Below are 26,318 nucleotides of genomic sequence, written 5' to 3'. Positions count from 1 at the left end.
ACTGAATACATTCAATAATGTGGCAAGAAAAGTGCCAAATTTTAAAGGAACACTTTGGTGTAGAAGAAATTCACCAACAGTGTGGATGGCGCTGAGTTTCGTCCGTGCTTCTCGTACACAGTGTGGCTCCAAATGCATCTGGGCCAGTGTGGCTCAACAGAGTGACAGCCCAGCTAGCTGTTCCAGATGTGCGGGCTGCATCTCATGGGACAGCTGCTCCCGCTGAACCCCCTCCAGGCTGTAACCCCCACTGCACATGCCTCCCATAATGGATGCATACAGTGCCCCAGGCCTGTAGCCACGGCAACCATCTCCTAAGTGGGACGCAGAGGTCCCCAATGTGCTTGTGAGCTGACCCTTATTCACACCACAGGGGAGCGGAGAAGCTAAGCAGATAACAACATGACGCACAGCACGGCTACTGTGACAAGAGATGACCATTCGCGCCATTAAAACCTCGTTGGGAGACCATTAAACACACATCCCTTCACTGATTGAGTCAATACGTTTACAACTTGTCCAGATTGAAGTCTCACGCACCTCTTAGTGTGCAGGATTAGTCTGGCATCATTTATGTGACATGGAACAGTGCAGTTAAGCAGCAGTATGAAGACATAATAAACAATGAGATTGTGCTGAGTAAGCTGCAGCTCTGGTGGTTTATGGCTGGTGGGATGCTGACGGGGCGTCCAGAGGTGCCGTTTACTGGCCCAAAGTCGCAGAACACCTCCGTTTCTCTTTAATTCAGGAGCCGCCGCACGTTTTAACTAGTTTCACATGATGCTACATTAAAGTCTTTTGAAATGGTATGACATTTCTCCATTCTCCATTTGTGGTGTGTGAACTACAACATTTAGAGGTTCCACAAGCATCATCTCAGAGAAAATGTTTCCATTATTCCAGTTAGTACTGGTGGAAAAAAGTATTCAAAACATTTACTGAAGTAAAAGTAGAGATACCCCTTAATAGAAATACTCAATTACAGGTAGAAATTCTGTAGTGAAAATGTCACTCCAGGACTTTTCGTACATATCATTAGTAAAATGTATGAAAAGTATCAAAAGTAAAAGTACTTATAATACAGAAAAATGGCTCCTGTGAGTTTTATACAACATGTTGTAGTTGCTCAAACGGAAGCTTATTTTCACTATTTTAGATATTGTTGAGTAGTAAAGTCTTACTCTGTAAAGTAACCAGTCAATAAAGCTGTCAAATAAATGCCAAATATTTTTCTCTGGTACGTTGAAGTAGAGGCATGAAGAGGCATGAAAAACAAATAGTCAAGTAAAGTACAAGGCTGGTGTTGCTGCTGTGTGACCTGGATGTCTGAGAGAGATGCAGCTGATGCCCCAAAGGGTTGTGTTTTGTGGGGTGAATCAAGGCACAGCAGCCTGGTGGCCTGGATGGGGAACGAGCAGGTGGGATGTTGAGGAAAGAGGCAACACTGGGTCCAGGTAGTGACCCCTAAAATACAGCCGTGGCCCCTCAACCAAACTGCCAGCTGGGACGCACCAGCTGAACCTACAGACAGCGGCCCGCTGGGGAGAGCGAATTAGCCAATGAGTGATGCAGCGGTGTCAGCACGCTCTGGTCTCTGCCAGCATACAAATGAGAACAGCTGTAGAGCAGCCTAGATGCTAGCTTCAAGTGATCCTCTGCAATCAGCAGGCTGTTGGATATCAGCGTGTCGTTTGCTCTTTCCAACACTCTTCAGTTAGCTTTAATCTCTTTCATCTTCGAATCTTAATCCAAAACCTACCACAGAAGCTTTCATCGGTGTGGAGAATTTAGGAGGCTACGGGGGGGACGGGAGGTGGGGTGGAGGAGGGGAACTACAGGGTTGGAGACGGGGCGGCTCTGTCTGTCTGAGGGCCCCATTGTGAGAAGCCACTTCCTGTCTGGAGAAATGGCAGCATTTTGTTCTAATATTGATTGCTTTAGTGTCCTAATTGAGGCTAGATTGCAGGGCTGAATGCCCGATCAGAGGGGGTTGGGATCCCTGAGCATATTCCCTTCAGCTATGTTGAACAACAGCTCGGGTTATTCTTGGCTCCTAATGCCCCCTGCCCTGCCCAGCCCTTCCTCTCCTCCTCCTCCTCCTCCTTCTCCAGACCACCACATGAACTAATGCAGGGTCAAGGAGGCACCCCTATATATGCAATGCCAAGCACTCCTCCAACGCATATCTGGGGTAACGGGTATCAGAGCCGAGACTTCATCTTTCCTCTCTTAGCATTTCTGCAGATATCTGCATATGAATGCAGATACTTTTTAAACAAGCTGATGAAAAGTTATATTGTTTTCAGACACTAGCCAATGGGCTCCTAGGTTGCATTTTGGCCAATACGTGCGTGTTTTGCACTCTATGCCGACTGTTGTTGAAACAACATACCACTCGGACTGAAAATTTACTACAAATGGAAACCAGGACATAACTGATACCTCAATCTGTCCCGTGCCCACAGATTCTGCATTCATATGTAGATATTTTTTGAGGTTATCATGGGCCAACTAGCTCTATACTGCAATGCAGCAATGTTTCTTTATTTCCATGTCCTATTTCAAAAGTTACTAAGAATTTTAAGTAACAAATTTGCCACCATTATGATTGAAAACTACAAAATGTGCCATGTGAAAGAAAACAGGAAGCCTGACAGGCATAGCAACAGTAACTAAGGGGGGGGGGGCTTGCTCCTAATCATTCAAAATGTGGACAACCCATTTTGCGATACTTAACCTTGACCTCATGACCTCCAAGGAAACTTTTGCACTCATGCAGTTGGCGTCACATTTCCATCATCCTAATAATTTAAGAATTACAATGCCCCATAATCAGCGGTAACCCAATCCTAATGCATTTAAGGTGCAGAGTGAGTTCAAATGTCTCCAGTAATACCCTCGCCGACATGTGTTCAAAGCCCTGACTATTGTTTCATAAGCCCAGGCATTTATATCCACTTGAAAGCTTAGCTGTGTTCCTCATACTTAAACAGGCCTGCTTTCTGTTCTGAAAGAGGAGAGAGCTGAGCCGCACTATAAACACTCTTCACATTTCTGCACCAGACTACACTGAGTGTGCTGCTGTCGCTGTATTAACCTCAAACGCTCTACAACAATGCACGTCTGCTCTAATGGTTTCCCAGAAGTGGCATGTCTGCTGCAGCAATAATTACTCATTTATGCGCCGATTACGACGAGCGGGAGGCCTGAGCATCAAGTCAGTGCATGAATAGATATATAGTTCTGGATTGTAGTATCTGTCACAGGGTTAACGTGTATGTCTCAGGACAGGTGCTCACATCAGTTATGTCAGTATTTATATCGAAGCCCGGTTGCTCTTCTACAAGTGGAGGTTGGTGCTCACCATCCCCCCTCCGATTGTCCACTGTGCCAAATACTTGTGTGTAGCCAAACAGCTGAGTGGCAGCCATTCACCAAACCCCGTTTCTACGGCAACATTCATCTAGCCTGGCAGACAGACGACCCTCCCGGCCCACCCACTCATTCAGTGGACTCAATACAAGGACCACCAACACTCCCACCACACTATTTCCTCATTGGAGCCTCATGTGTCTGATCTCTGTCGAGTCCGTAAAGACGCTGCCTGGTTGAGTTCAGGAGAGGACGGGACCCTGGAACCTTTGGGGGTCACATGCTTTCACGCTAGTGCTGAGTATAGTCAATTATTACATTTTAGAATCATCCCATTACAATGTGCTTACGTGATTAATTGTTTTTAGTCATTTATCAACCATAAATTCATTTGTTTGATTGTTTTTGCTAGAAAAATGTTGAACCTTCTGTCGATGGACTAATAAATTAACCACCAAATAAGTTAATTTAATATCTATATATATATTCAATAATCTGTTATCTGAAGCAGCGGATTAAACCGCAAAAACAGAACTGACAAATCCAATCTAGAGAGATGCAAAAGAAAAAATTTTTCACTGTTTAGTTTGACAAAAATAAAATCTGCTTTACTTCACTCACTGACTGAATAGTGGCGCGCGTGCTCCACGTTGTGCCATCTACATCTGCCTGAATGGAAGCCAAAAGCCCACACGGCCCCGAGGGCTCCCGGTTAAGCAGTGACTAAATCGACAGAGACAGGCCTAACTGCCACCTGACCAGGCTCGTCTTCATAGAAAAGCCCAAACAAAACCGGCTCTATTTTGGAACACAGGCATATGTGTAACCTCTCTCACAACAATGAAAGGCCTCGTAAGTCACTGACAAGGACAGAGGCGCACAGTCACGCAGAGCCCAGAGCAGGACACCCTTGTCTGCGTGAAGTTAAGAGAGACTCAGACATACTGAATGTAACGCAAACCACAAAAAGCATGAAACAGAATAATGCAGCAGTGTTAAAATTAACTCTATTAAACTAATTGTGCACAGTTTTGTTTTTGCATACGACGAGAAGCTTCTGAAATGCAAATTAGATTAGACAGAGTGTCTCAGAATAGATATGAGTGCATGCTTCACTTGTTCGGTCTCGATTGTTTGGTTTAGAGCAGCCGACTTCCACTGTACTGTACTGTACTGTGTGCTTTGCTGGGGTTTTTTTTCTGTTACTGTTTTTCTTTGTTGCCATGTATCAGGAATTTTAACAATCAAGCTGCAAACTAAGAGTTAATGTTTTCACTAGAGAGAATTGCATCACAACGTAAGATTAGACACATGTAATTAGCCGAGGAAATTCTAAACTCAACATCTTCCTGCAGCAATAACCACATTTCTCTTTGAGTATCACAGTTTAATGCCATACTAAGTTCTCTGCTCGCTGTATCTGTTGATTTTACGTGTGATTAACAATTCTGCCTCTGTAGAGCTGAAAGAGTTAACGGAGCCAGTTGAGAATCAGCTTTGGGATGCTGCTCAACCCCAGTGTGACGCTTAATGAAGACAGGTAAGCCAGCCACAGCGAGACTTAGACTGGATTTGTGATACAGGCCTCTGGTCAACTTCAGCTTTGGTAATTTATCATTCTTTCCTCGTCATCTCAGGGGGAGAAGGCAGGTGTCACACTGCAGCTGTCATGCAAGGTGAGCCAAGTGTGCCCGTCATGCATTTTTAGCAACACCAGACTGAAGCCAACAAGGTGGCAGTCCACCAAATCTGAAAGCATGAAACTGTAAAAACAGACGCCTCAGGCTGCAGTGCTGGGCCCATACTGGGTGTCACAGACTCAGTGTAACAGGCTGCCATCAGAGCATCTCTCATCCAGAGAGTAGTTTGGACTGGAAAAAAGGGAGGGAAAGAAGAGTGAAAGGAGAGGGGAGGGGTACAGGAGTCTGGCTGCAGGAAAAGGGGGAACTTGAGTCTGTCTGACAATATATAGTCGCCTCTCCTGACTGCACACAACCTCTCCAAAATCAACACTCCTGATGGATGTTATCTTTTTCTAAGTGAAGGAGATATCTTGTCTGGCGGCGGGTTCCACCTTAGATGACCAGTCTGCCTGCTGTGGGTGAACTTTTGCCTGTCTGATCCCTACACCTCCTCCTCCTCCTCTTCCTCCCCTGCCAACTCTCCCTCCTAGAAGGGTTGGCTGTGCGGTGCTTCTCTGCACGCCACAGACCGCAGCACATAAATCCTGAGGGAACGAGCAGCCCAAGGGCTCGATGCATCTCTTCAAAAAGCAGCCCAAAAACTTAAAAAGTCAAAAAAGTCAAAAACACATTTGGTGTTTGATTTATATAGTGAAGCCACAAACAGAAACCATCATTTGAAACAACATATTTCAACATTTAACAGAAAGGCTTCACTAATGTGTCTTTGAAAGGCAACACTATCATCAAGATGACTGATTGATTAATGCCAGCGTTAAATATATTTACAAATTACAAATGCTCAGTGTCAACCCTACAATTTTGTAATTTGAAATGGCACTTCAATTTTCACTTGACTTCACTTTGACTGCCCACGATAACCAAGAGTAATTAAAAAGTCAACAAGAACCCCAGTAAAAACAGGAAATAAATGGCAGGTTTTACTGACTGACTTTATGTAGCTGTGGTCAAAGAAGATCCTCAATCATATTAGTGGAGGACCACATGACTTGACAACATCCTATATTTAATAAAAACAAACAAATATAAACCCTGATTAAAAAAAAGTAATATTTCATTATTTTTTGATTATAAGGGGCTTTCAACTAGTCTACACGAGCCAGCTCTTGTATCCGGAGTGTTCTGGTCTGATTTTGCTTCACATTGCATCACATCACTAGTAGCTATGACTTGTCAGTTATTAAACATAGTGAATCAGTTACAACATCCATCTTTAAAGGGTTTTTAAACCAGCAAAACTTTACAGGTACTCAAGTGATTTTGTATTGCTATTCCAAAACTGTGAAGTATTCACAAGAGTAGGATTTAAATTCCACATTACCTGATGGCATCATTAGGGTTAGTTGCTCAAACTTTATACAGTTGTTTTTCACAGGTTGAGCAGCGCTCCTCGTGATGAGTAAACTGATCTTCATGTGTTAAATTGGTGGAATGGCCCTTTAAGAAAGGACTGCCAGCGTTAAAAATAAAGATTTTCTGTCTTTTCAAACTGTTAGTCACATATTTTGAATCAGACAGAAGTACAGACAGAAAGGCTTTCATATGTAATCAGACATTCTCTCTGCTGTTAAATCCTCCTCCTGTATCAGGCCGTTAGTGTCTCCTTGGACCTTGAACAACATGTGTGCATATTTTCAGACCCTCCCTTGGCGAGAGACATTAGTTCTGGCGCTGTGCAACGACCAACGGTTCACAGGCAGTAAAACAGCCAGCCAGGCAGTCCCTGAGCTGGGGATAACATTCCCGCTTAATCTGGGCAGATGAATCCCATCTTCTAGACATTCAAATCAAACAAGACTTCTGCAGCCAAGCTTATTTCTGCAAAAACTCCTGCCAGGGCTGCTCACAGAAACATCCAAAGGAAAAGTCACATTCTGGTTTTCATTCGAACACGACTTTTGATTTCAAAGTTTTTCACAATACTATACTACGATACCAACATGCAGAGATATTTAAGCAGGGATAATGTTCACCATGTCTAAAATCTTAGTCTAGCATTAACATTTGGTCTATTACTAACACAGGGAGCAGCTGAGGCTGATGGGAATGTGGTTTTGTAGGTCTTGAATTAAAGTATTGGATAATTAAAAGTTTTAAACTAATGATGGCGCTAGATAAAGTACTTCAGTATTTGAGATATTTCACTAAAAACCACAAAAGTCAACCTAATGGTGGCGCTAGAGGAAAAGTCTGGGGACTGCCAAAGTCACCCTCTGTACAAAGCTTCATCATCTAAATGTGGTGTTCAGATATTTGTATGAGATATTTCAGTCTGGATCAAAGTGGTGGACCTGACAGACCCACGGCTGTAAAAATCACACACATTCAGACGATGCAATCTCAAACCACTGCACCTTCCTCCTGGCCAAAAGTTAATGGACTAGCAGCTCTTTCACACCTCACTCCCTGGTGCACACACACAGTAGATACTGGCTGCCAAACCCTGACTTCTGACCCCACAGCGACTCTGTGAGAGTGGCCCGGCCCCTGGGGAGCGAGCAGCTGCCCTCAGCCCCCGTCTGATCACACTCCAGGCTCCAGGACGCACACACACAGAAAAGAAGTGGGTTAGCCTGCCAAGAAAAAGAAAGAAAGAAAAAAAAAAAGCATCTCCTCCCCTGTTTGCTTCACTGCCGCAGAGTAACGTGTCAGAGAGAGACAGGCGCCGCTGACCAACAGCAACAGCTGAAGTGGCTTCTTCCCGCTCTTTTTGCAGTCCAGCCTGTTCAAATTCAAAGCGAGGGAGCTGCCAAGACAACATACAAACAGTCCTATCTACTGTCCGACAGACATCCTCATGATTTGGATGATAAACGGCCCTTTCAAGATCAAATTATGCAAGTGGATCATGCACTGCTCATTGAAGTCATCCACTGAGATTTTTTTTAATGTCTAGAATAACGAAAATAACATTGTTTCCATTTATAACTCGTCTGGCTCGGGGATTTGCGCAGCAGACAAATGGCAAAACATCTGGATTATCTAATTTTAGTTTCTACTCAGACAGATTGATTTAAGGGTACATAAAACCAGAGTTATTAGCTCACTATTAAAAAGGAGTTCTTTCTGCTTGCGTAAAAAATATGCACATGCCTGAACTCCACAATTATTAAGCCAAACACCCGTAATGTGGCAGAAAGTGTCTCTCCTGCTCTGTCGGAGCTGGATCTGTGAGGGTTTTCTTTCCTGTGTCAGCCTTTCCACTAATATTTCAAAGCTTTAACTACGGGTCAGCTGTGGAACAGACGTCTTCTGCACAATATCGCCTTTCATTCTGTAGTCAGGCAGCTGGATAGATTTCAGCGCCGAAGACAGTCGTATGAAAGACTCCAAGTGTCCAAAAGCAACTTTGTATCTTATTTGTTTTGAGAAACAACATGCCCCGCACGCAATTGACTGTTGATCTCCCGTTGTTGGCGAGCATCTTTCCAGAGCATCTTGAGCTGTTTAGATAACCTGATAGTAGAGCCATTATTCTGTGTGTCCCTCAGGAACAACTGGATGTCACTCAGAGTCAGAGGACAAAGACTGATGCTCATCTGGGAATCCATGGGGGATTCATAGCTGGGTGGCGGGACTGCAAATTGTACAGGGTGATCAACTGAGGGGCAAAACATTTTATTACTTTAAAGTTTAATTTGATGTGACATTTCAAAGGATAAGTCTGGTGATGGTCTATAGAACAAGTATTGTCTGTGTACTCAAAGCGTGATATATTCTATCAATCTGTGCCATAGAGCTGCATTGTTGTTCAAAAATGAAGTATATAAATACTTGAATGACACAGAAGGACTTGTTCCTTCATTACCATTAACGCCCTTATTGTAGTTTTGAAGAAATCACTCTGGGTTGTTAGAAATGATGATGTACGTTTTTCAGTATTTGTTGACGTCTACTAAAAAGCGTAAAAACATAATCACATGAATCGATATAGAGAATAATTGTAAATTCCCTTTCTATTCTCTAAACAAATCTCTGTATTGTTAATTGGCACTTTCTAATAATAGTTTAAAACATAATCAGACTTCTGATATGAGCTGATTTGATCCCGCAGAGCTCCGACTGTCACCATGGAAATTGTGACCGACAAGTAAATCTTTAACTCTGTCAGCTGCAGAATCTCAACAAGCCAAAACTGTGAATTCTGTCATGAGGGATAAATTCAATGCGGTTTGCTCCTTTAGCAGTTTTCCACACACCATTCATGCCTCTAAAGGTTTTGTGGTCAGAGCTCCATTAGCTGCTAATACATCTCCAGTCTGCACTGAACACTACAACCACAGCACAGGAGATTATAGAGATCAGTGAGCAACAACTGATGACACTCAGTCCAGACAAAGAGCTAAATCTGCTGTGTATAATGAGACAAAATACTGAGAGAGGAGGAGGCAGACTGAGACAGAGGTTTCTATAAATGCAACCGTCTATTTGTGCATTCAGTATTTACAGTGAGTTTGGAAGCAGCCATGTGTCGCTCCCCTCCTGAACTTCCTGCTGACGGCACAGTTCTTGGAAGATAACTGGAATGCAGCTGAAAAAAAGACGACAATGAATGGGAACGTGGCCAGCGAGTCCTGCGTGACCTTGAGCGTGTTGCAGGTCAATAGTGAAGTCATTCTGGAAGTCCCATAAACAACAACTCCCACTTCCATATCAACAATCCTGCTTTCACCCTCACTGCTTTAATGGATAAAACATCAGCGTGAACAAAAACCGCTGCGGGTGTGATGCAACAGTCTGTAACTAGACATCACTAAATGTTACATTCAAATGATTGTTTTTCTTAACATACCACAGTATCTGTTGTTTTTGAGCAATAGTGGCGTGATACCATAACACTGGCCTTATCTGAACCTGGAAGATGCCCCGGGGTTTTACGATGTTCACCATCTTAGTGTTTTAGCAAGCTAACATTTGCTAATTAGCACAAAAACATAAACTACAGGTGGAAATGATGGGCCATTAGTTACATGCAGGGTTATGTGGTGATAAACCACAGACAAATTAAACAAAACAAGACTTGTGCACCAAATTTCATGGTCATTTCACTAAAAACCAAAAATGTCCACCTCTTGTGGTGCTAGATAGAAAAAGTCAGGGCACCATCAAAGCCAGTAGGATTCATCCTCTGATGAATTTGAATGTTCAGTCCGGACCAAAGCAGTGGAACGGCTTAGCTGCTAGTAAAGCTAATAAGGAAAAATACTGATTTAAACAACCTAAACCCACAGTGAAGGAGCTCTTTGAATGAAGGCCAGATCATTTATTGTATCAGTTTACACTCAGAAGCGATGAGGACCTCAGGTTAGAAAGTCTTATCACTACATGTGGCAGACAGCAGGGAGAAAGTCCTTTCTGCAATTAGGCTTTTTGACAAACAAGCTGGATGTAGTCGCCATTCATAATGTGATGCCAGCTCCATACATCCCCCAACATCTATGGTGTGTGTGTGGAGTGGGGGGGGGTCACGCAATTAGGCCACCACAGCCCATGGGGAAATGGCACTTCAGACAGGGAGCCAACAAAGACAGTCATGTAGTGAAAATGTGACATAGATTAACCCTTTCAGCACCACAACAGCTTACACCACTCCTATCAGTGCGGTCTGTGGGGGCTTCCTGTGCACCGGGGAAACAGGCCTTGAGTGGACAGTCTACGATTGTGTGTTTATTATTACATAGGATGCAGGAGGATGTGTTGGACGTCACAACAGCATTGTAAGAGCGGGTGGGGAGAGGGGCGCTGCTGATCGGCGGGCGTAAACGGGAGAAAGGCTGACAGGCCAGAGAAGGGTCAGGATATGAGAGGTTTCGGCTGGCGGCGCAGGTTTATGTTAACTCAGGGTGGTCCGAGATGACGGCAATGCACAAAAATGTCAATGAAGATATTCCGGACAAGGGAAACGTAAGAAAGAACACACACACAGAGGATCCAGAAGAGGTCTGGGCTGTGAGAACCGGCCTGGACAATGTTCCATTGAAGGGAGGAAGACAATAAAGCCTACAGACTCGGTGCTTCTCGCTGCCTTTTTTCTGGGCAGCGCACCAGGCTGCCTGGGTGAAAACCAGCGCAGAATACAGCCCTGCACACAGTGAGCCAATCTTACAGCGTAACACCCTGACATTTTGGTGAAATAGCTGAATTCCGTCTGTGAAAATCCCCACGCAGGCACGATGCGTCTGGTGGTGGTGGGGCTGAGCCGGGAGTCTTCCCGGCATTTTTGTGGGCTAAACATGCAGCTTGGCTTGCACAAGAAAGGCATACCAGACATGTGAAGCATTCAGCTCTTTCCTGTCTGAGAGCTTGAGAGATGTTGCTCGCAGAAACAACGGCTCAGTCAGCTTCCACATGAGTCGCGCTGACATCCCGTTCATTCTGAGCGGACTCCAAGCATGAAAAACTTTAACTCGGGGTCTGCTGTTTTACATTTGATCCAAAAATGTTTCAAAAAAAGCAACTGCCTTGGAGATGTAGCTGTAACAGCAGATGATTCATGGTTTGTATTAGCATGTAGAGCTGGTGCTTAATGCTCATGCATCATGTGAACGTCACAGTGTCAGATCAGCTGACTGAAAGAGGGTCAAAGGCATCAAGGGAGGTGTTGGGTCCTGTCACTTCCTTCTGGGTTTCCCCCAGGTGTTTCCTCCGGCCTGAAGTCAGCAACATGCCTCTGACGTCATTCTCTGGCTCTCCTTCATGACCTACGATCCCTTTCCATCAGTCCATGGACGCGAATGTTGATTTGACTCTGTGTCAACGAGCAGAGAACTACCCCGACCCTGACACTATCAGCAAGGAAGCAGGATCCTGGGAAAGCAGGGATCCCAAAGCCTGAGTTTTTGTTGCTCAACCTGAGATGGGAGCTTTAAATGTGGACAGAAGTTAAGAGGACAATAGGAGCCATTCTTTGCTAACTTTCCTTGGTTAAACCCACAAACAGTGTGAGAGAAATCCAACAGGACAACAAAAGATCAAGAGTGACACTTGATGTGTAAAAAACAAAAGAGTGCAGTGAAGTGAAGTGAATCATGGGGTCGCTGCCTGTCCTCAGTTAACAATGCTGAAACACGGCACTGAAAATGACTCCCAGGAGGACTGCAGCTACGGCAGCTCTACAGTTCTGTGAGAAAAAATGAAGTCGAGTCATGGCTCATTGGTCTCTTCACCAAACCACACTCTCCGGGGAGAGCCACAGCAAACACCAACAACCATGAGAAAACAATGAAAAATGAATAAAGAAGAATGCAAAAATTCAAGTCTGATCTGTAGGCTGTGCTCAGTCAATGCAGAATAGGACCAAAGAATATGATCCACACTGGGGCTGCAACTGACCATTATAATTATCACTTCATTTTCTGGTGATCGTCTAATCATTTGGTTTATAAACTTTCAGTGAATAATGAAAAATATCCAGCATTTTATCCAGAAGACACTGTGCCCAGGGTGATGTCTTCAAATGTCCTGTTTTTTCCGACCAGCAGTCCAAACTGTGTAAAGCAGGGAGTGCTCAACATTGTAGAGCTGCAAACAGCAAACAGCTGGAATTTTGACTCAAACAATTAGATTTTGAGATTGAGTTGAGGAATAATTTACTTACATTGAAGACTCTAAGTAACCGTTGCTTTTTTACTGTCAAGTGAAAAAAGTGGAAATGCCCTTAAGAGCCCGAGCTGACATCATCACACCTAATAAAGAATGGGGATCTTAGAAACAGCTACGCACTGGGTCATATTTGTATAATTCTTGACAATTTTGTTGCTGATTTTGTATGATCAAATGTCCCAAACCCAAAAGTAGGGCTGCCATGAACCCACCCATTAACCTAAATTAACAATCACAAATTCCTACAGCCAAATCAGCCTGATCAACAGTTCAAACGCAAATCTATTCAAAAAGAACCAAATTCTTGCAATTGCGGGCCTGGAACCAACAAATTATTTGTAGTTTTGCTTGAAAAATGTCCCCAAATGATTAATCTATCATTAAAAAATGCTCTGCCCATCAACTAAGCGAATAATTGACTAATTACTGCAGCTCTTCCAAAATGTTGTAACGTCAATTTACAAACATAAGAAACTGAGAAAACCTGAAAATCCTAATTTTTGAGAACCAGAAACTTAAATTACTATTCCGTCGATCACCTAATCTTCTCAGCTCTACTAAAAATGCTTCTTTATTCCACAATTTCAAAACAAGCAAACAACATGTTTCTTCACTTAAAGAGCACTTTTGACATTAGTGGAATAAAGAAATGTAAATAATCAGTCTTCTTGTGTGCAGTGGTGGGCAGTCATTTCAGTTTTATTACCACTGGAAGCTGTTTAGGGGTGTTTAAGGGATTTATGTTGTGACTCAGGGCTGGGTGTCATAACTGGGGGAGTCCGCAACTTCCTCACACACATCGTCTCCCCTGGGTTTTGCCCTTTACTCCGAACCTGCTTTCAATATTTGAGTGGACTGACGCATTTCCTGGCCCATCCCTAGACCCGGTTCTGGCCCAGCCACGACCAGAGGCCTGCCCCCGCACACAGAGGAAGGCAACGAGGACGGAAAAGGGGAAGAGAAAGGGAGAGTATGAGGCAGGGAGTGAGAGGGATGGAACAAATCAAAAACAGATGCTTGCACACGTGTGATTCAGCATTTCAAAACTGAGCAGAGACGGAGCTAAGTGCCTGTGGAGCCCAACGATTCCTCCCTTTATCTCCCCCTCACACAATCAGGGTAACGGCTTCCTATTTGTACTGGACATTCAGCCATTTCATATTCCCCAGGTGGTGACAAAGATACGGCCATAAGGTTGAAATCCCCACTTCTATCAATAACTCTATCCTGTTTCCTGGCCCATGTGGTGATAAATGTGCAGTATGGGCTGATGTTGACACACCTGGAAACTCCCCGGCCACCCTCCCCCTTGAGATCACGGCTTTCCGAGCAGTCTGGTCATCAGGGCCGACGTTTCAGTGGCATGACGTTAAACAGTGAAATTTGTTAGTCATAACTTTCTTTTTTTCATACGTTTCCTGTCAAACACATATTCAATTGTGTGTTTACTTATCAAGATTGGAGCTGTAAGATCAAATACAGGTCATCATGTCTGCTGTCGGTGGGTCTGCTGACAAATGACGCACGGCCATGACCACTGAGAGGACAGTTCCTCACATGGTACCTGTGACTGGAGGGCAAGCTTTGCAAATCTTCAGCACGGTCTAAAAACACAGCTGAGAAACGGGCAACAAGATGGGAGAGATGCAGCCGCTGTGCGCTGAGGAAATTAGGTATTTTCCAATTAGTGGTCTATCTTGAATGTGAAAGGTGGTCAGTGAAATACTGTCCAGGCTAAACACACTGAGCCCATAATGAGAAAACTTGATACAGGTTAATCTGATTTTGAAAACCTAAAGCATGAACCTCCGTGTAATGTTTCTAGGTCATGCAATCGTGAATGACAGCATGAGCTATGCACTGTGCATATAATACTTTTAACAATCCCGGCTCTAGAGGCAGTTTAAGTTGTGGTTCAGAAGTTCAAGATTTTTGAAAACGCTCGCTTTTTGGCAGAAAGTTAGACGAGACGATTGATACCGCTCTCATTTCTGTCCGTTAATACATTTGTTTTCAGACAGACGGAAAAAAAAATTGCACCTTGTGTCATTTGACCGGTGATTTGGCCACTGGACTGTTGATGATTAGCCCAAAACAGTTTCCCAAATACGCCGAAGTTAGTTCTATGCTTTCAGGAGTGTGCCTGTGTGTTGGTGTTCAGCTCAGCCTCTAACTGAACTCAAAACTCACCAGAAACTCTGGTTGTTCCTGTTATTTCGCTCCAATCTTTTTTTCCCTTTTCTGTACGATGATTCATAAAGCCCTGGGATAAGCATGAACTTCTCTCCCAAGTTGAAACAATTTGAACTCGTGCCGATGTGTCTTTGCACCTAATTGAGTCTTTCCCTTGACTTTGTATGCAATTGCGCTGCCTTTAAAAATTCACTTCATGTTCTCTCTGAAGGCACAGTAAAGGCCTGTACCTACTCCGCAAGAACAGAGAAATTTGTTCTCTCTCCCAGGGCTGCAACAAAAAAATTACGTCATTCTTTTCTCGCAGTCCTGGTTTGGGAGTTCTCGCAGCTTGTTCTCGACACATCATCTGGGCAGAACTTTTTTCTCATGTGGCGTCTGAACTATTGTGTGATTGGTCAGAAATTTGAAGTGGGCGTGGTTATTGCTGAAATGTTGTTATTCCCGCTTTTCCGCTGACTTCCCAGGAGTTCTGCACTTGAGTTTCTCGTGAAGTATGAAATGTCCTGGCCAGAACGAACTTTGTTCTTGGTCTTGCCACCTCGAGAAAACGAACAAATTTCTCTGTTCTTGCGGAGTATGTATAGACCTTTAGACAGCAGTAAGTTAGCTTAGCATATAAATTGGAAACAGAGGGAAACAGCTAGCCTAGCTCTGTCCAAAGGTAACTAAATATTCTAAGCAGCACCTCTAAAGCTCACTAAGATGTTTTATTTTGTTTAATTTGTACAAAAACTGACGTCTAAAAAAGATGAGTACATGTTATGTGCTGATATGCAGTTTCTCTCTGAGCAGTTGCCAGGCAACTTGTGGAGACTCCAGGAAGTTACTGTGAATTACCAAAAAATAGTCTGGCAAAGAACGTTCGCAAAATGGGTAAAAGTTGGTTTTACACTATAGTTTTTGTACCAATTAGAATAAAAAAGACACAATGTGTAATTATCAAACTTTAGAGGTGCTGGTATGTGAATAACCTCTACACAGAGCCAGTGTAGCTATTTCCCAATGTCCACTCTTTGTGCTATGCTAGGCTAACTGCTGTAGCTTCATCATGGACAGATGTGAGAGTGGGGTGGTCTATTTATCCAATTCTTTGCCAGAAAGCGAATGAGCATGTTTCCCAAAATATCTAACTATTCAGTTACCAGAACATGAAAGAAACAAAGAATGACGGATCAGAGTAGAGAGGAAGAGAGGAACTGCACTCCCGTCGCATTATGCAAGCCTTTCTTTCCTGTAGTGCATCTGACAGCTCTACTTTACAGTATGGATAATCCACCAGGAACATTAGTCAGACTATTTATATTAACTCAGAATTATGGTCCATTTCACTAGGCAGAACCGGCAGCCCTCCATGGAGTCACGTTGCAGTCGAGGCTTAACTCCCTCTGTGCAGGGTCAGAGAGGATTGAAGGTGCACAGATGATACTAATCCAAATATGACGGACTCCAGCGACCTGTTGCCAGCTACGCTCTAATGCACAAATTCCCAACATTTCTCTAATGTTTCTGGATGTTTCTCTCTTCGCCACCCCGGGACAAAACACATGATCGGGCCCATCTCTGCGCAAATTGGAGCCCTTCTCTCGCATATCAAGGGGAAAGTGGATTTTCTCTCCCAAACAGAACGAGACATCTGATATCCACAGCCATACAGAATTGAGATCAGATGTTCGGCCTCCATTACCATAATCCAATCTGCTAGGGAAAACAAATGCCGAGTGAGTGATTTTGTTCACCCACACTGTGAAGTAAGACCAAAGGCTCGGATTATCAGCGTTAAAAAAAAATCTACTCCGTGTGTTCCAGTGTGTGTGATGCTGCTCTCACTTGGCCCAGCTCTTGTTTTCGAACTCCGCTGTCTGGCATTAGTCAGTGCTGGTCTCATTCACCATGGGTTGTGATGGGAATACTAACGCCAATTTACTACAACTCATCCATCATTAAGGGCTCAGGATGTTGCCATAGTGCTGATTCAATGTCTGCGGGACAGCATGCGCAACCTGTGGCAACACCGGATGGCTGGTTTGAAAGACAGACAAGAGGATTTGAGCAGAGCAGCGGCCATGAGCTCTGGCTATTAGATTTTATGGCACTTAATAAACTGTTCACACTCTTGCCGGTTGTGCGCTGACTGCTCGCGGTCTTTGTCACCTCTCAGGATGTCCGATGGAAGCAGATTAGCGCAGCGTTCAGCATGCAGTACCCTGCTTTTCATGGCTCTTTGTGTGTGCAGGGTGCGAAACGTCTTGCTATTCATTAAAATGAAATGAGAGGGACAGCCAGGGCTCATGCAGTGAGCGGCCCCTTCCCTCCTTCAACACAAAAGGCTTAGGGATGACATCATCTCTGCATCCTAATGCATTTCACAAGCAGGGATTAATCTCCATTTACACAAATCATCAATTAACTTCACGGATATACGAACATATAAATAGACACAGTTCAATACCATACGAGTAAAATAATTAAAATGTTCCGTGACCTCATGTGAACATGTTCTGCCATATCTACAACCTAAGATATTCAATTTTGAAAATGATGACAACATGTTGCTCTTTTATGACTTTCAAAGGGGTAATATTGACCAACAGAGAGACAGAGCGCATAAAGGACTGACACAAATGTATTTGTACCTAGACCTAGAGTTTTTGGAGGAGTTCAAATGACAATCTGGGGGGGATTGGTGACTCTAAATCTAACTCCGTAGGTGCGAGTGTGAATGGTTGTCTATGTGTTTCTATGTGTCAGCCCTGTGATTGACTGGCGACCAGTCCAAGGTGTACCCTGCCAACTGCCCCCTAAGGATAAGCAGTATAGGCAATGGATGGATGGTGTCCTGGAAGCACCTGAGGGTTCCAGACCAGTTGAATTCGGTCGACCCTGAAGAGTTGTATATCTTTGCCTTTGAGTTTGTCTTCACGAAGAAGACAGACACTCCGTTGCCAGTTTATAACCTTCATATATGTGCATACATATATATAATCAAACTCCATCCTTTCAGCAGATGCCCTTCGTGCTCTGCAGCCTGGTGAGCTCCGAGCCTCCAACTGGCAAAAGCCCTTCATCTGGTCTCATTTTAAAAAGATGAAAGCCTTTGCAGCTAATGGTGCTGTGCCTTCTCAGTGGGAGGGCGACATCGCTGTCATTAAGAAATCATATTGCTCCACGTATCATCAGATCTGTTTGCAGTCCTTCACATCAGGATGACACCAATTGGACGTTAAGCCTCCAGGTGTGACACCTTGCCGTCCAGGGATTTGAGCAGGCGAATGTGGGCCAATCCCTGATTAAGACACACAGGCCATCAAACTACACACTGCTGCTATAATCCCTGTCACTTTCATTACCTGGAGCTGTTAGCTCCGGCGAGCGGGGCTCACTGACGCCCTTAACAGGAGGGTGAAAATGCCCTCAGGCCAACACCGCTGAGCTTTCTCGGTCATTAAATCAAGTTCATAGATGAAAATTAAAATAGCAGAATAAACTCGCATGGCCGGGGGGGGGTTGATGGTAGAGCACGAGTCGAATGCGTCTAATCTGGAAATCACAAGCAGAGGTCATTCGACTGATTCCAAACAGGACACAGGCTTTATGGGCAACAGTTTATTGTTTGGTTCAGGCCTTAAACATGCAACAGAACATTTATATATCTACAGTATGAATGATTAAGATTAATGCTTACAGTGATTTATATGATTAAGACAGCTGCAGGTGCTGCTGCATGAGAAGATGGATGTGACGGAGACCAGTTTGATATCAGCAAAGCATTTTTTCCCCCCAATTACAGTAATGGTGCCCACACCCAGCACCCCCCTCCCACCCTTAACCGGTCAAAGCCCCAGCCTTGGCTGAACAGAAGGACCACTGACACAGATTCAAGATGGAAGGAGGTCAGCCTGAAATAGAGCAGAAGCAACAAGACCGCGCAGTCAGTAGGAATCCCTTCCAGCTCCATGCAGCTGGAGATGCAGATCCTCCAGAACACAAGCAGCATCCGCCATCCTCCCAAGAGTGGTTTGTCACAATCATGAACCGAGATGAACCGGATGCTTGGAATTCGACATGACTCGGAGCATTAAGGGCTTGCTTTGGATGCACTCTGTGGTTGCTCTACGTTACAGGAGCAGGAACAGACCCCGACATACAATCAGGCCGCCCTCCTTGGCAACAGGTTCCTCTCAGTAAACGTGTATTAAATACGAAGTCAATCCCGCTATAAATTCTTTCCCCACACAGAAGGGAGCAGATGGGAAGAGTACATCAAAATCCAGAGGCAAAATGAGTCAGGTACTTTCCAGTTCACTCATCAACGAACAGTATGCAAAACGCTGCCAAATTTGGGCAGGGTTTAACTGTATGTAGCCATAGTTAATTCATCTCTTACAGAGCGAGACGTCACACCATACGCTCTGCATTCCTTCATACCAGGCTTCTCGTGGAATTTGACATGCACCCCCCCTTCTCACCCCGTCATCTGACTTTGTGTCACAAATCCATCCACCCAGTCACTCTCTCACAGACACTGGAGACACACTTGCACAGTGAGCGCCACAGGTCACTGGCCTTGGATTCCCTGCCTGTCGGGGCTCTCCGCTCTGTGTGACTCAATGACAAACCCGTCACCACGACGGCAGCCTTGCCTCGGCTCTCCGCCCCCAGCTGTTCACATGGGGTGGGGAGGGAGGAAGGATCGCCAGGCCTTTCTGCCCCGGGGGCCGTTCAGACATGGAGAAAAGAGTCTCAGCCTCTCAGCGGAAGCAAGAGGCTCTCCGGACAATAGGCATATTCTACTGAAGGACACTGAAAATGGCGCCAAACAGCTAAAAAAAAAATCAAGGGAAACTCCTAAAACCGGGGTGTGACTAATATATATTGGAGTTAACGCGCCTTGTTGTATGAGTGCTGTAGAAAAACACAACGATATTACACTTCTAACAGCACATTTTGCACAGCTCTCCACCGCCTAGACACTGGACACACAGATTAAAGCGCTGAGGAACTCATGACCGTCTCTGCTGTCCGTCACAGTTCTGCATCAAACCAAAAATGCACTCTGGCGGCTTCTCAGACCCCATTTTTCAACAGCTCATTGCGCGCTGGCTACATTAAATAAACAGCAACTGCAATAAATACAGAAATAGAGCCGATCCCATGACCTTCTCTGGATCAGTCACTGTGTGCAGATATGAAGATTTGTTCTGTCTATTAGGAAGAAAGATGTGCAGATGGTAGATATAACCTACTTGACGAGTGACTATGTTCATTTTCTATCGAGTATTGAGAAAATGTTTACTGGCGAAATAAATCTGTCCGCCCATTTGATCTGATTTCATTTAATAATATCTAATGACTAAAAATCTGCGGTATTGATCAATCAATCAATCAATCAATCTTTATTTATATAGCGCCAATTCACAACAGCGTTATCTCAAGACGCTTTACATAAAGAGCAGGTCTAGACCAAACTCTTTAATTAGAGAGAGACCCAACGATTCAGGAATTCAAAATTAAGGAGTCAAGAATTCCCACATGAGCAGCATCAGATATTATATTGAGCAACAGTGGAGGAAAAACTCCCCTTTAACGGGAAGAAACCTCGAACAGACCCAGGCTCAATGTGGGCGGCTTCTGTAGGGGTCTGCGTTGGGTGGAGGTTGGACAGAGAGACAGAGAGAGAGAGAGACAACACAAACAGCAACCAACGTACTAGCAAAGGTCACACAACCATGTGACACGCACTTCTGATGGAGCGCGCTGGCAGCTTAAAGGCCAGGACACGCCACGATTCAAAATGGCCAAAATCAGTTACTTCCAGCGGGGTCGGCACGGTGAGAGGTTCCACTCAAGAAGGGGAAATTTATAATTGCAAATGTGAAGGGTGAACTTAAATGCACAAATATGAGCCCTTGAGCAGTTGAGTGTAAAATAGAGGAAGCAAGTTCCACAAAAGACTTGTGATTTGCAGAGAATGCAGCCGCTATTCCAGCCAATTAAAAAAAAAAAAAAAAAGTGTACTTCATATGAGCTACAGCAGAGGTCCCTGTGTTGCCAGGTCCCTCAGTGTTATCCTCCAACAGTACATGAGTGTGACCTCAAATTAACACGTCAGTGGGGAGAAAACAGCTCAAACGTCGCGTGTTGCCAATATTGTGCCGGAGCAAACACAAACACCCAAGTTCCTGCGGCCGTGCAATCATCACAGGCCGCTCCCCCCCCCAAAACAGATGTGGCGAGCATCACTGGCTGCAGTCTCCCATCTGTCCGAGTCGGAGTATCCATAGAGACTAAACACAGAACGCACACAGTTTGTTCAACAGATCCTCGGGCCCTGAACTGCAGTGGTGATTCATCACGTTGCTGAGAAGTGCTTCAACGGCAGATTTAAAAGGAGAGAAGAAGAAGCTCATTGTGGATTATGTCCTGTCTAACAAGCAGGGGAGTCTGGGACATGTGAGAGACAAAGGTGCAAAACTGATTCCCTGCATGACTTTACACGTCTGGGAAGCAGTGTCACACTAATAGTGAAAAGGCTTGATTTTCCTGTACTCTGAGCATGTTGTCTCCTTCCAGTCATCCTCCTCCCGGGTTGTTATGTAACACTACACGGCGCTGCTTTTAGCTCCACAAAGGAGCCATTTGAACGCTCCCTGAAAAACACCGTTACAGGCTCCAGTGGCTACGAGAACATGCGTTTACTTTGTCTCTTTCAGCGTCTCTTCTAGTCACTTAAACATCCCCGGGCATAAGATAAAAGACGCTGAACATAAACTGGAGGAAAGCTCACAATAACTGAACATGGAGCGTGCAGGAGTGGGTGCTTGATCCTCTGAGAAAGATCTGTATACAAGGAGGAGGAGGAGGAGGAAGAGGAAGCATATTTTCATTCCACGTTCACAGCTCCAGTGTGATGAGAAATAACTGTAGCCAACAGTGAGGCGTCTCGTGGCTCTAAATAATGAGGTGGGTGACTCTTTAGCATGCAGCCTTGTCTGGCTGCAGCCTGGCTGCTTAGCATATGAAACGAGAACGGAGATGGTTAGTGCAAATACCCTTCACTCAGCGCTTCCTGCGATGTGCCTCTCTCCGGCCCAGATGGCAGTCATTAAGGTGCTGCTGCCAAGCCTGGAAGTCTTTGATTTGGGAGCAGAGATTTTATCTCCAGGAGCACAAACACGTGGGAAAGTAACTGAGTACATTTCCTCAAATAATGTTCTGACGTACATTTTTTAGACACTTGCTTGAGTCTTTCTGTTGCGCTTCACAACATTTAGGAGGCAAATAAAGTACTTTTTACCCCAATACATTTATACTGGCTGCTCTAATTACTTTTCAGATTAAGATTTTGCATAAAGGACATATGAGCTAATGAAATCCAATGCACTGCCAAGGATTAAAGCAGGTTTGTGACCCCTTATAATAATACAGTCTAGTGACTATGCACTATGACACATTTCCCCTCTAAATATCTCACATGGTTTCATTTAAATAAGAGTCAGTGCCCAAATATTTTCGAACATATTAAAGGTCCAGATTAGAGAAACACTCTGCAGCAGAATCTCGTTTGTTCTTCCTTCCTTATTAACCCTCACAGAACCCCTCAGAGTGATCTTGTGAAACTTTTTAGAGTCCCAGCCCCTAGATTAGGAACCACCGGACTGAACTACCCAACTGTAGTTAAAGTAGATAAACCTAGCTCCACCTCAGCCAGCTACTAAAGCCGCTACCACACCAACGCATCAGTGCTGACGATCTAATAATGTCATATATAATAAAATATCAGTCCCTGAACCTCTCTGGACTTTAGGTTCATTCTACTAACTTTTGCCAACTTTCTACACACTTTTTAAACTGTCCTTAAACACATTCGTGGTATCCATTTTCTTCAGCACATGACACACACTCACATTCATACTCAATTTCACAGAGGGTAAAGCTGCCAGCAACCTACAATATAAGAAAAATGATAATCACTCAGAATATCATTGCATAAAATATTGCGTCACTATTTCTACCCACAAATGCAGCATTAAAATTTAAGAAATTGGGTCAAATTAAATACAGTCTATTTAGATTTACAGTGATTTTCATTCCAGTTCATTGTTGAAAAGGATATATGTGCCATTAGTATTGAAGTTTCTTTCAAAGCTTGTTTCTCTGTGATCCATAAGTATCTTCACACTGTTGTACAGGCACTTTTAGTTAAGAACAGGATCCTCTGTCAGTGCAGGAGTGTAAAAGACCCCCCCCCCCTCGCGCTGGGACTGCTCTCACAGCCTGAGAGGCTCTTTGGGAGCAGAGGACCAGGTTTAGATGTGGGTGTAGAAAATTCCTGTGTTATTTATGTAACCTTTGGTGCACGGCGGTCAGGGACTTTGGCTCAGGCTGTGTGGGGAAACCTTCCTCTGATCCACGCTTTGGTGACACTGTTTGAACTGCAGCTGATGCATGAATCCATTAGTCCACCAACAGAAAGTTAATGCACCATATTTATTTTAATCAGTTTCAGCTTCTCAGTATTGAGGATTTGCTGCTTTTCTGTCTGAATATCTTCAGCTTTTAGACTCTTTGTCAGACAAAATGCGACATTTTGAAGACGTCAGCTTTAGAAACATCCTGGCGGGGGGGGGGGGACATTTGATAGACCCAACAATTAATCATGAAAATAACTAGCACTTTAATCAACAATTAAATTACTCTTAAATGGCAGCCAGAATGTTATCATCTATTGACTTTCAGTCAGTCCACAACCTCATTTTGATTGCAAATAACAATTAATTTCCTGATCCATTCACCTGCAGACAAAAGAAGACATTTGAAGGCATCACCTTGGGCTTTAGGAAAGCGTGTTTCAACATTTTCTTACATCTTAGAGACCAGACAACTAAACGATTATTAATTAATGAGAGAAAAAACAGGAGCTGCAGCTCTGTTTGAGCTCCCTCCTTAAGGCAGGAGCTCATCTATTAAAGGACATTAACCCAGAGTTATGAGGAATACCCTCTCATGCAGCACTGCAGTAAATCATCTCAACCCATAACTGTTACTTCCTGTGGATCAGGGCTGGAGGGATCACCTGATCACCATCTGACCTGTCAAAGGGATGCTGAGGAAGAAATAAAAACACAATCTGTTGCACCTCGAGGGGGAGAAGCGATGGATAAAATGAGACAACGTGAAGACCAGCAGACTTTGATCTCAGCTGCTCAGGCCATGTGACAGCTCATATGGCTGCATTGCTCATCATCATCATCATCATCATCATCATCATGCCAACTGTAAGACATGACTGACTCGGAGGTTGTGAAAATTCTCACAAATCTGACTGTAATTGTAATCCAGACACCATTTATCGGATCAGGGTGTTAATCCCTCTGAGATTTTGAATACAGCGTGTCGCGATTTAGTCCGACAGGCAGCACAGCGGAGGAGACACATGGATCCAAAGCCCGGGATGAACAAGGCGGGTTAACCCGCAAACGCCACAAATCGGGCGGTCTAAGTGTGAGAATGAAGCGTTCAACAGTTCAAAAAGGGAAATCTTGCTTTGTGAGTTTCATGCTCTTACCTGAACCGGGGTGAATCTTTAATGCAGTCTTCAAAATCCACCGTCATCTTGGGCTGGGCTGAAGTTTCTTTTAACGCGTTTAAAATACGGATTTCATGTCCCGGGTCTTGGAAAGCAGAGATGTGAGTATCCGACACAGTGATCCTCCCCCAGTGTCCTGCTCCTGCAGCGGATCCTTCCCCCTATGTCCCCCTCTGTCTCTCTCTGACTCCCTCTCTGACTCCCTCTGACTGACTCAGTCCTGCTCTGCAGCTCCGGAGCCGCTTCACTCAGTACTGGACCCCGTGCTGCCTTCGCGTGCTCCTGATAAACTCGGACTTTTAAGGCAGCTGCTTTTAGTGGGGGGAACGATCAGTGGTGAACAGTAGCAGTAGCAGTTAAACACTGTACTTCTTACTCCACTGCATTTACCTGACAGCTTTGGCTGCTGGTTACTTTTCAGATTCACACTAATGATTTTAAAAAAATACAACCAAACAATAATATTTGAGATAAAATGTATTGATCAGTGCCCCACCTTTTCCTGCTGTAACATTAAAGTGATGATGATGATGATGGCAACTATAATCCAATAACAAAATACACATGAATCTGAAATTCCCCATCATGAGAAGACTTTTACTTTTAGTACTTTGGAATCATAAGAGTGCAACATTTGCCTAATTATTTGCCCTGTGCAGTAGAAGTATTAAGTGTCTACACTTTACACTTGCTGTAATGAATACATTGCAAAAGGTGGGGCTAATTTTAATTTCTTTATATACTGTTGGGCAGCTTGAGATTTTGCCTACTTATACAAAAGTAAAAATATAAGTAAAATAAGTAAGTAAAATTTTGAATTCAGGACTTTTACTTGTTATGGAGTATTTTTACAATGTGTTATTGTTACTTTTATTCATGTAAAGGATCTGAATCCTTCTTCCACCGATGGAATCGAGAGCACTGCTGAAGCACGTACTGAATCCACTGAAACAAAGTGATTCTAGTTTTCTTTAAACTTCTTTAAACTTCAGTCTTTGAGGATGTCTGTACAGTCCATCAGTTTTGACACTATAAGCCAATTAGCTTGATTTCCAAAAATGTCCCAATGTAAAAAATACTACAGTGACTAGTAAAAGTCCTACATCCCAACAAGAGTTTTCACACAAAACAGCAAAATGTACACTGAGGAAATGAGACTAAGCCTCCTCATGATGCAGAATAGACCCATTCAGACCTGTAATATCACACAGCACATCATTGTTGCAGGTGAATTACAATGTGAGCAGAATTACAGTCTTGCAAATTTTTCTACTTTTTATTCTATTGGGTGAGTTAAAGGACAAAATGCATCATACTGTTTTAAGTCAAAACAGAGTGAAAATTACAATTATTCCCTCTGGAATATAGTGGTATCATAAAATTGATGTTTTCAAGTACAATAATCTCAAATGCCTGAGTAAATGTACTCAGTTACTTCCCCCCACTTATCATGGCCCGTTTTAGACACATGTCGTGATAACTATAAGATTTCCGATAGCACTTGAAAGCAACACAGGCTCAGCCCTCCACAAGAGAAGAAGTACGCTGCTGACGTCACGCCCCAGCACATTTGAATACATGCAACAGTGAGACACACATGCTTTAGCTGGCTGGCAGCACATCTATGGGTTGCTGCTACGTGCAAAGACCACTCCATCATGTGACTCATTTACTTTTCTTTTTTTCTATCGAAACAGCAAAAAAATAAAACATTTAAGTTTCAGCCAGTACAAGAAAAACTGAAAATACCTACGATGTTAGTCTGCCGAGCTGATCACTGACTCTTTCTTTTATTCTTTGCATTTTCAACAACTAAAGAGATGATCCCTGGAATTTTCCACCTACATATCCATCACAGA

The 26,318-nt window shown here is 43.8% G+C and overlaps 1 protein-coding gene across 1 annotated transcript in view; it reads right to left on the bottom strand.

The window, feature by feature from the left end:
• Positions 1-24,577, bottom strand: part of LOC139209966 (arf-GAP with coiled-coil, ANK repeat and PH domain-containing protein 3-like) — a 62,471-nt gene extending 37,894 nt beyond the window's left edge. The window contains exon 1 of the mRNA XM_070839904.1: positions 24,439-24,577. Coding sequence (XP_070696005.1) covers positions 24,439-24,485 — 47 coding nt within the window. The 5' untranslated portion in view covers positions 24,486-24,577. The remainder of the gene's footprint in view (positions 1-24,438) is intronic.
• Positions 24,578-26,318: the final 1,741 nt, after the last annotated feature.

The sequence above is a fragment of the Pempheris klunzingeri genome, chromosome 11, assembly GCF_042242105.1.
Source record: "Pempheris klunzingeri isolate RE-2024b chromosome 11, fPemKlu1.hap1, whole genome shotgun sequence".
In the NCBI taxonomy this organism is placed as follows: Eukaryota; Metazoa; Chordata; class Actinopteri; order Acropomatiformes; family Pempheridae; genus Pempheris; species Pempheris klunzingeri.
Note: the sequence above shows the minus strand (reverse complement) of the source record. Positions and strands in the feature narration are given on the sequence as shown.